Consider the following 11,162-nt stretch of genomic DNA (forward strand, 5'->3'; position numbering starts at 1 on the left):
TTTTTTTGTTTACAACTTTTATACGTCGGATCATGGCAATGTCTGACGTAAATTTACGTCTCCCGCTTTAATATCAGACTTTTTTTTACGTAAAAAACTTAAAATAATCAACGTAAATTATCTCTTTTATACTAATGACTTCACTTGAATAACCCACGTAGCAAGTTCTCTAACCTTCATTTCAATCTGCAGTTCATATTTATTTATTAAATTGGACACTCTGGCAGATTTTTCAATAAGAAAGGATTATTTATTCCAACCTTTTTTCCATTGTCATAATCATAGGTGGAGCCTAAATGGGTACGGACAGGCCAAGCCATGGCCACTTATTTTTTTTCCTTTTTCTTTTAAAAAAGTATATAATTTTTTTTTGTATTATAAATAATTTGGAGTATATGTATTTAAATATTTTGATGCCTCAAAATATTTTAATAAGAACTGCAACTGGTCACAAGTATTCTTTTCATTACAATTTTTAATTTTTTAATATAGAATACTAGTATATTTTAAATTAGAATATAAATAATAAAAATAAGTTTATGGCTTTGTTAATATTTTGTCTTTTATTCTCATTTAAATGAATATTTTCATGTATTATTCTCATAACTAGTTTTTCTTTCTTTTTTTTCTTAATCATCTTGAATAATCTTTCTTTCTTTCTTTTTGTTTGTCAATCTATCTGTTTCTTTTTTAATTATTCATTTTTTCAAGAGAGATTTTTTTATTTATTTATTTTCAAATTTTAAGACAATATTAACTATTCTTTTTTTTTTTCAATTATATCCTTATATATTACCTAAATTTTAACTAGTTTATACATTTACAAATAACATGTACTTATTATAGAGTAATTAGAAAAGTATAATAGAAAGCTTCAAAACTATTTCATAGAAAACAAGAAATTTTTATTCTATTTCTTGATTTGTGTATAAAAACTCCAAACGACTACTTAAAAAGAAATGTATACTTAATTCTCGTTAATCACTTATTCATTTTAATCTAGCCTTATTATTTTATTTCTATTTCTGAATTATATTTCCATAGTTTTTTTAATTGCAATATTCAAAGATATTTATTTATTAAATTTTTTTATTACAATATAATTTATGTATTTAAAATTTTAAAAATTTATTTGTATGAAAAAATTATTTATTGTTGTTTATTTTATTAGCTCATAATATTTTTCCAAACATTATTTGATGTAATTTATAGTTTAATATTCCTTTTCATGTCTAGCAAAATTATATTTACTCCTCTTTCATTAATAAATATATGCCCCTTTGTTTTTTAAAAAATAAAATTTCCTAAAATGACTAGGCCGACATAACGGATGAGCGTTGTAGTAGTATAAATGAGACTTTGATTCTAACTTTCTTAAATGTGATCATTGTTCAATGGTAAAATATAAATTTATATAGAAGTATAAAAATGACACTCAGTAAAAAATAAATTAAGTATATCTAAATTAAGTTCTAGAGTAAAAAATAGTAAAAAGTCTATAATTCTACCTAATAAATAAGTTAACTTGTTTTTCTTGGAAGACAAGTGAAAAGGCGCCAGGTCAAACATGAAGCTCTGGTTCTGATTGCTTCTATTCACTGATTGGCTACTCTGATTTTGGCAATCTATGGCTATTGGCAATGAAATGTCGAGTTGGCTATAACAAGAAAATATGTCATAATAACCTGTCACCATCCACCAGCAAGCCCAACCCTCTTAATCAGTAAAAATAAAAATCATGAATCCAATAATAAACAAGAGAGATGAGAGAACAGAGACCTAAACTAGGAGGAGTGTAAGAGATTAGAGATATCAATGCAATTTTTTCTTGTTTATTGGTTATGTTGGACTTTCATTATTAGTGGGGTTCGACCCAGCATTTCTATGTTCCTGCCTTTCAATTTTGTTTTTTTCTCTTTTTCTTTTTTCTTTTGTTCGTTTATTGCATGTATTATGTATAATCTTATTAAGAAATTTCTGCCAAAATTTTCTTATTAATAAAACAGATGACAGATGCAGACACTATCACTTTAAAAGAAATAAATCAATGGTTCTAACAATTTCAAAGCCATCAATAGTAGTGATAAAAATAAAATAAAAGTATAAAAATAGGCAAATTCATATAACAAATAAATAACTCGTGTTTGTATTTGTACCTGTATATATACACTAATATCTGAATAACTTATATGTGTTTGTATTTGTAGGTTTATAAAAGATGAGAGTTGGCCATCGAGTGAGATGCTTATCACACGCACCGATGAATTATATTAATTCTTCTAGGAAAAGGGTTTGTGGTGAAAGGGTTGGGTTGCAGGTGAGGACAAACGAGGTGTCGAAGCTACACTCTTCACTCATGCCAAATGGGAAGGGAACCATGACATTATCGTGGGTTATCATACATATACACATGTTAGACTTTGCTTGTATCGCAACAGAGAGACTCAATAATTTTTTTGGCAATTTGCCTTTGCCTTGGCTTCACTTTTAGCCACTGCTGCAAAAGGTAGCACTTTGCTTTGTATGAACACTGACTTCCACATACTTCTTCCTGCTTTTCTCCAAACATCCTTCCATCTCACCACCCAACACTTTCACCAGACCTTATCAGCCCCTTCTCAGCTTTGAACGATTCACCACTTCCGTTTATTTCATAATTTCACTCCTTTACACTACACCAAACTTAGTTTTTTTGTAGCAATTAATTTATTATTTAGCGGCCATATAAATGGTCATTATTTTTTTACCAGCATTTAAATAATGGCTGATGTATCCAGTATCGCTAATACTATTACCAACATTTATATAAAATGCCGGTAAATATCTACTAAATTGTCAGAAAAAATTATTTTTTTAGTGACAATTCTAGTAGCCATTTTAAAGGTTATTAAAAGTTATTTTTTTCAATTGTCTCCTTTACTTTAAATAATTTATTCCTATAATTTCTTTTTCTAAATTCATAATTTATATAATTTTTTATCTCTACTCGATGTGGGATTTGTAAGATGAGAGTTGTCTTTTATTTATATATTTTTTAATTTACTTTTTTAATTGTCTTGTCTCTTAAGAGATGTGAGATTTATAAGGTGAAAATTGCTCTCTAATTATTTTATAACACTATTGAACTTGGTAACAATGGATGATTTGATACCAATTTAGAATAGTGAATTAGGAGTCAACCCTATAAAATAAACCTGTAAGATAATAGTTATTACTCACTTATATACTGTTTAATTATCTTATTTCTAATCGATGTGGGACTTAAGTTTTTTCTAATAAATAATTGTCGCTAATAGTAAACTTTAGTGTAATATAAATACATTTGTAGTGGATATTATATATTAGCCATTAATATTTTTATATATAGCGGGAATTAAATTATTGTCATTAAATAATTGTCATTAATAACAAATTTTGTTGTAGTGTTACAATCCCTACTATACTCCTTTCATAATTTTGTTTTCTTCTTATAATAGAGATGAGAGGGAATATACTGAATATAAAATAAAAGAAAGAATTTATAAAAATATATTTAATAATAATAAAAATGTACTTAGTATATAGTGATATATATATAAATAATAAAAGCCGCTTAGTCAATTGACTTATTAATCACATAACGTTTTAATCGGATTCCTCTTTTTCTTTTTTCTTTTTTCTTTTTTTTTTTCTTAAAAAAAAGTGAAGTCTTTTGAATTCGGTCACCATTCAATTATATTGAGAAATTATATTTCAACACTTAATATTTTATACACTCCTCTATTATATACTCATTATTTCTTTCAATTTCTCTTTCTACCACATTACGAACTATATTATTATTATATTTATATTTTGATTTTGTCTTAAATAACTCTTTAGTCCACCTAAAAAAAAGGAGTTTTTGATCAGTCTTTTAATTTTTGTTTTTGTAAAAAAAATTTGTTTGATTTTTTTTCTTATTGTCAAATTGACTGTTAAAATTTAACGGAAAAAAGGCAATAAAATTACAAGGACAAAAAATAGAAAAGTGAAAAAATTATAGAGACCAAAATAGAAAAAGACTAAAATAAAAATAACCAAAATTTGGAAGGACCGAAATGAAAATAATTAAAATTAAGAAAATTAAAATAAAATAATTTGAATTAAGAGGATTACAATTAAAATAATATTATTTTAAATGGACTAAACTTCTATCTAAGTTGAATTTATAAAGTTTAAACTTTAATTTACACTTATATAAGATAAAACTTCATAAAAGTCACCAATAAAATTATTTGATATCTCAACAACTTCACTCCACAACACTTATACAACACACAACTCCTCGTTGATCAAAATCGTCCATATGTAACCCTTTTTGGGATGTGTGACTGCCTCTAAGATCAACATTTGTTATCATTCTTATTTATTATATTTACCTTTTATACATATGTAAGAGTGATTGTCATTATATAACTTTTATGAAATTGTATTTTGGACACCATGACTTTTATGAAGTTGTACATTTAATTTTTAGAAAGAAAAAAAATTAGTCATCAAGCATTTATTATAGTTTTTTTTTTCATTATGTGTTATTGCATTTAATGATTTAAATTTTATAAATTAGAATCAAATAAATATTTAATCAATATAAAATAAGGTTCATTTCATTTTAATCTTTTTAATTATAATTAATTTTATTTTTGATCTTCTTAAGTTTTTTTGTTGTTTTCATTTTAGTCATTTTCTATTTTAGTCTTTATAATTTTTTATTTTTCTATTTTCATTCTTATAATTTTTTGTTTTATTTAATGGTCATTTTGACAATAAGTATGAAAATGAAATACTTTTTTTACAAGAACAAATTTTTTTAAAAAAAATTAAAGAGATTCAAATAAAAAATCTCTAGACTAAAATTTATTTAAAATTATTTATTTATTTTTTATTTATTTATTTTTCCCTTTCATAAGTGTCTATTAGATTGTTGAAGTGTCCAACAATATTTTTGAATTTAATTTTCCAAACGTCTAATTCAGAGCTGTCCAACCATATTCCATTCGGTATCACCTTCACACTTGACTTGGAAGTCATCCATGACTTGGCAAGATCTCGAACGTTGATTTCAATCTACGGTTCATATTTATTTAATTATTAAATTGAACATTCTAACAGATTTTTCAATAGGAAAGGAATATATATTCCAACCTTTTTCCATAGTCATAATCAGTGGTGGAGCCTAAATGGGTATGGGACAGGCCAAGCCATGGCCCCTAATTTTTTCCTTTTTCGTTTAAAAAAGTATATAATTTTTTTTTGTATTATAAATAATTTGGAATATATGTATTTAAATATTTTGATGCCTCAAAATATTTTAATAAGAACTGCAACTGGTCACGAATATTCTTTTCCTTACAATTTTTTATTTTTAATTTTTTATATAGAATACTATTATATTTTAAATTAGAATATACATAATAAAAATAAGTTTATGACTTCATTAATGTTTTGTCTTTTATTCTCATTTAAATGTGTATTTTCATGTATTATTCTCATAATTAGTTTTTATTTTTCTTTTTCTTAATCATCTCAAACAATCTTTCTTTCTTTCTATTTTGTTTGCAGACCTATCTGTTTCTTTTTTAATTATTCGGTTTTTAGGAGAGATTTTTTTTAATTTATTTTTTTATTTTAAAAATTTTAAGACAATATTAATTACTTTCTTTTTTCAATTATATCCTTATTTATTACCTAACTCTTAACTAGTTTATACATTTATAAACAATATGTACTTATTATAGAGGAAAGAAAAGTATAATAGAAAATTTCAAAACTATTTCATAGAAAACAGAAAAATTTTATTCTATTTCTTGATCCAAACGACTACTTAAAAAGAAATGTATACACTAGTGAAAAAAAGACATTTAAAATCGGTTATTTTTCACTTTTAAAATCGGTTCCGTAACCGATTTTAAAAGAGCCGATTTTAAAAATTAGACTTTAAAAATCGGTTATTTAACCGATTTTAAAAGTTAACTTTTAAGATCAGTTGTCTTATAACCGATTTTAAAAGTTCTGGCCGAGAAAAAAAAATTAAACTGGAACGGGCCGTTCTAGATTGTTAAAAGAGAATTTTTGAAGTACGGAGTCAGAACGGCCCGTTCTCCTTTCAGTACGGGCCGTTCCAGCTTCGAAATTTAGCAAAAATGAACCTGAAAACAGAAACAAGAGAAGGCATGAGAAAACGAAAAGAGACATACGAAGAGGAAAACGAAAACGAAAACGAAAACAACAACGAAATTTACCTCTTTAGAAAATGAGAGCGTTTAAGAGAGTAGAAAAACGAATAAAGGGAAAGATGAAAGAGAATGAGATTGGAGGGAAATATAAAAGATTTCTGACGATACTTTAAAATCGGTTATTTCAGAACCGATTTTGTATACTACATACAAAATCGGTTCTGAAATAACCGATTTTAAAAGGGCTAATTTTAAAATCAGTTATTTCATAACCGATTTTAAAAGTAGTACTTTTAAAATCGGTTATAAAATAACCGATCTTAAAAGTACTTTTAAGATCAGTTATTTTATAACCGATGTTAAAAGTTATGGCTGATACAACTTTTAAGATCGGTTCTTTTGTAACCGATCTTAAAAGTTGTGTCAGACATACCTTTTAAGATCGGTCATAAAATAACCGATCTTAAAAATTTGAACTGATCTTAAAAGTGTTCATTTTATTTACAAAATTGTCACCGCGTCACTTTTAAGATCGGTTACCTTATATCCGATCTTAAAAGTCTGATTTTAAATCCAATTTTTGCACTAGTGATACTTATTCTCCTTAATCACTTATTCATTTTAATCTACCCTTATTATTTTATTTCTATTTCTGAATTATATTTATGTTCCGGCCACGAGGTGCACTAGGGTTTTTTCCTAGGTCAGACCTCAAAGGCAGAGCATTCAAGAGTGTAATCTGCCTTCTCAACTCTAGGGTTTTTTCTATTATAGTTTCTTGTTTACGGGCTTTATGGGCCCCGAGAATGTAGGGATTTCCTTAACTGTTTTGATCTGGCTAATATTTGGTGAGGGACAGTGGGACCTTGCCCTTGCTATCGGGTAGTCCCTGTATGCGAGAGTTGTGTCGGCCCCCGACCGACCATACCCGTACTGAGAGTTCAATCGGGTATTAGCCGAGTTGGTTCTTGTAAGCGGAAGGAATCGGAAATATACCGACCAGGTTAAGTAGAGAAACCAAGTCGAATAATAACCGAACCACTCTTAGAGGGGTGATCGGCGAGAGCTACAGTTGGCCTGGCATATCGGCGAGAGCTACAGTCGGCCTGGCATATCGGCGAGAGCTACAGTCGACCTGACATATCGGCGAGAGCTACAGTCGGCCTGGAATATTGGCGAGAGCTACAGTCGGCCTGACATATCGGCGAGAGCTACAGTTGGCCTGACATATCGGCGAGAGCTACAGTCGGCCTGACATATCGGTGAGAGCTACAGTCGGCCTGACACAGTCGGCCTGACATATCGGCGAGAGCTACAGTCGGCCTGACATACGTAGTAGGCAGGTCAGAATCCGACCTGGACCGTACAATTTCCATAGTTTTTTTTAATTGTAATATTTAAAGATATTTATTTATTAAAAATTTTAATTACAATATAATTTATGTATTTAAAATTTTAAAAATTTTAATTGTATAAAAAAATTATTTATTGTTGTTTATTTTATTATATCATAATATTTTCTCCAAACATTATTTGATGTAATTTATAGTTTAATATTCCTTTTCATGTCTAGCAAAATTATATTTACTCCTCTTTCATTAATAAATATATACCCCTTTCTTTTTTAAAAATAAAATTTCCTAAAATGACTAGGCCGACATAACGGATTAGAGTTGTAGTAGTATACATGGGACTTTGATTCTAACTTTCTTAAATGTGATCATTGTTCAACGGTAAAGTATAAATTTATATAGAAGTATAAAAATGACACTCACTAAATCCTACATAAATTAATTAACTAGTAATGATAAAAGGTACCTCTCATAGCACACAAAATTTCATCACAATTACAATGTCATATTATGGTACAATGCAACAGGGGAATATAAAACACACTACATAATCATTATAATTAGCATCTAGTCTTAAATAACAACAAACTTGTGAATTATGATAACATTACAATTAATTAATATCAACAAATCATCTCCCATTTAAGGATAAGGAAATCCGACTTAAACTATCAGATCCAGATTGCAAACTTCTTTTGTCAGCACCATCAACCACACTGAAAGAATATGATGGTGTTGCTTTGAGAAGATTTTCGGTCTCCTCCAAAGACAAGTTGACTTTTTCCCATCGGTGCTTTTCCACAATGCTTATTGCCTCAAGTTCTGTCGCAACTTCTTTCATGGTGGGCCTTTCCTCCCCTTTCAACCTTAAACAATGTTTTGCAATATTGGCAACATCCATTAGTTGCTCAACATTTGCCTCATCTATTATTTGGCTATCAATAATGTTTAGCAATCCACCCTCATTGATTGAAGAATGGAAGTGCATCGCAAGGTTTCTATGAGTCTCTGGCCTATCAAAAGATAGTGCTTTCTTACCTGTTAGTAGTTCAACTAGAACTACTCCGAAACTATATACATCACTTTTCTCTGTTAATTGACTTGTATGGAAGTATTCTGGGTCAAGATAACCCAGTGTTCCCTGCACCAATGTGGTAAGTTGAGTTTGATCTAGAGGAATAATCCTTGAAGCTCCAAAATCAGCAACTTTTGCAGTGAGATTGTGATCAAGTAAAATGTTTGTAGTTTTCACATCTCTATGTATGATTGGTGTAGTGGTAGCAGAATGCAAGTATGCTAGGGCCCCAGCACTTCCTGTTGCTATTTGCAATCGTGTTTTCCATGTAAGTCTTAAAGATTGGCTTTGATCGTGAAGATGCTCATAAACAGTACTGTTGGGGATGAATTCATAAACGAGCAAGGGAACTTCAGTCTCTAAACAACATCCCAAGAGCTTCACCACATTCCTATGGTTGATTCGAGAAAGCAAGATCACCTCATTGATGAAATGCTCAATTTGGTTTGTATTGCTAATTTTGGACATTTTTATTGCAATTCTGTTGTCAGGTAATATCCCTTTGTAAACTGTTCCTTGGCCACCTTGGCCTAGGATTGTGCCTTCATCAAAATTGTTGGTGGCCTCCTTTAGTTCCTCCATGGTAAAGATTTTAGTCATCTCATTTGACCCACTATACCTAGCTACTTCTTGTTGCAAGAATAGGCCACCATTTTGCTGAAAAAAATGTTCTTTAAGTTTCATGAGCTTTCTTTTCTTTGATGTCCAATACACATAAAAGGTTCCCCCGATAAATGTTAAGATGCTCACACTCACACCTAGACATAAACAAGTGGAAACAGAATTATTTTCTGTATTTTATTGATGTATGCGTTGACTTTAGGTAATTGTTTGGTCTCATGATCAAAATCAAAAATGCCTGACAAGCTTAATTTAAAAGACATATGTTCTAAAGCAACTTGAATCATAGGAAAATCACCTTGAAGATATGAATTTAAATTCAAGAAGCAATTCATTCTTGTTCTTTACAAAGGGGATTTCTTTCAACAGTATTTATCTATATCATTATAGTAAAGATGATTTTCAAGATTATATTTATATGTCATGAATGAGTCAAGAATAGATATTTTTTGTAATTTTAGTAGATGGATAATAATATACTCACTCAAAGCAATTATGATTATATTGTCTTTGCCTTTGCGAGTGCATTTTGTTCCACTTTTTCTGCCATCTCCTTTATGTCCATCTGGACAGTGACAGGTGTAGTTCCCAGGAGGAAAGTTTTCGCATCTAGCCCCCTCAAAACATTCGTGGGATGATTCCTTGCATTCGTCAATGTCTAAAAGATAACTAGATAGTTATAATTTGCATTTTGACTATGAACACGGAGCTTTAAAGAAATAAAGTAGGAGCAGAAACGTTTATAATTTGTTACTAATGTTTTACACTTGATGACAATGAATTATACAAATGAAAAAGTTATTGAAAGAAGAAATAAACAGTATTTGAAAGCCACACAATAAAAATAAAAATAGTTTTGTTCTTGTTAATAAACATGAGTGTACCTGTGCAACCATGAAGGAGGTAAGGGTTCCCCCTCCAACCAGCAGAGCAATTACAATTATAACCGGGTCCTGCCTCTGCAGGGTGACCTTGACTATGTTCTGACTTGCACGCACTGTGATCTTGCCACGTGTCTGTCTGGTTCCCCACTGCCCAATCCAGAACTACAGGAAATGTGTTTTTGTCAAGGCCTTTGGTGGTGGTGAACTGGTAGGCTCCATCCTTAACCAGAAATGCATAACCGCATGAGTAATTGTTAATCTGTGGATTGCTGTAGTTGCTATTGAAGATATTTACAGTAGAATAATAGAGGAAACTCGATAGGCTTTGTTGTATCGGAGTGTCGCAACAGTGAGTGCCAGTGCATGACTCGTTAGATGCTAGCTCCCCATCAACATAGAAAGAGAGCGACACACATGCAGCGGTAGCATTTAACATGTCACTTGTAATATTTTCATATATTATACCAGCGGCGTCAGCACCCACCACAGTTAACTTGTTTTGCTTGGGTGATAGGTGAAAGGGTGCGAGGTCGAACTCATACAAACTCCTTCCATTCACTGATTCGTTGTTGGTATGTTTGGTGCAACGTGTGGCTACTGGCAACGAAATGTTGAGTTTGCCGTCAAGTGAGATGTCTAACACACGCACTTTTTGACCAAAACTATCCTTCAAGTATGGGATGGGTGCGGGGAGTTTTTTGTTGCAAGTGATGAGAAATGAGGAGTTGAACACTAGTACACAAAGGGTGTTTTACGTCGTGTATTTTGACCCTTTTACGTCGGAAAAGGGTCCGACGTTAATACGGGAGTCGTAAATTTACGTCGCCACTGGAAGACGACGTAAATTTACGTCGGGAAATTTTTCAGACCGACGTAAAAAGGGTCAAAATCATGCCACAAATTTACGTCGGACGTGGCCTTGTCCGACGTAAATTTACGTCGGTCATTGCAAGGCCCGACGTAAATTTACGTCGGACAACGCCATGTCCGACGTAAATTGTGGCAGTTTTTTTTTTAAAAACGTTTGTAAATT

The 11,162-nt window shown here is 30.4% G+C and overlaps 1 protein-coding gene across 1 annotated transcript; it reads right to left on the reverse strand.

Moving 5' to 3' along the window:
• Positions 1–7,962: 7,962 nt before the first annotated feature.
• LOC109792450 (putative wall-associated receptor kinase-like 16) lies at positions 7,963–10,845 on the reverse strand. The gene is made up of 3 exons (XM_020351864.3): positions 10,130–10,845; positions 9,730–9,903; positions 7,963–9,382 (listed from the first exon to the last, which is right to left on the reverse strand). The coding sequence occupies exons 1-3, from the start codon at positions 10,563–10,565 to the stop codon at positions 8,181–8,183; spliced, it is 1,812 nt and encodes a 603-aa protein (XP_020207453.2). The 5' UTR covers positions 10,566–10,845; the 3' UTR covers positions 7,963–8,180.
• Between the last annotated feature and the right edge of the window lie 317 nt (positions 10,846–11,162).

The sequence above is a fragment of the Cajanus cajan genome, chromosome 6 (genome assembly GCF_000230855.2).
Source record: "Cajanus cajan strain Asha chromosome 6, NIPB_CcT2T_4, whole genome shotgun sequence".
Classification (NCBI taxonomy): Eukaryota; Viridiplantae; Streptophyta; class Magnoliopsida; order Fabales; family Fabaceae; genus Cajanus; species Cajanus cajan.

Bases quoted from the DNA above. Each gene is read 5' to 3' on its own strand.
- LOC109792450 (XM_020351864.3), bottom strand. From the start codon at position 10,565: ATGTTAAATGCTACCGCTGCATGTGTGTCGCTCTCTTTCTATGTTGAT. The intron at 9,904-10,129 runs GTACACTCATGT...GTTATCTTTTAG, and splicing joins CCTCCTTCATGGTTGCACAG to ACATTGACGAATGCAAGGAA. The intron at 9,383-9,729 runs GTGAGTATATTA...GTTTATGTCTAG, and splicing joins TATAATCATAATTGCTTTGA to GTGTGAGTGTGAGCATCTTA.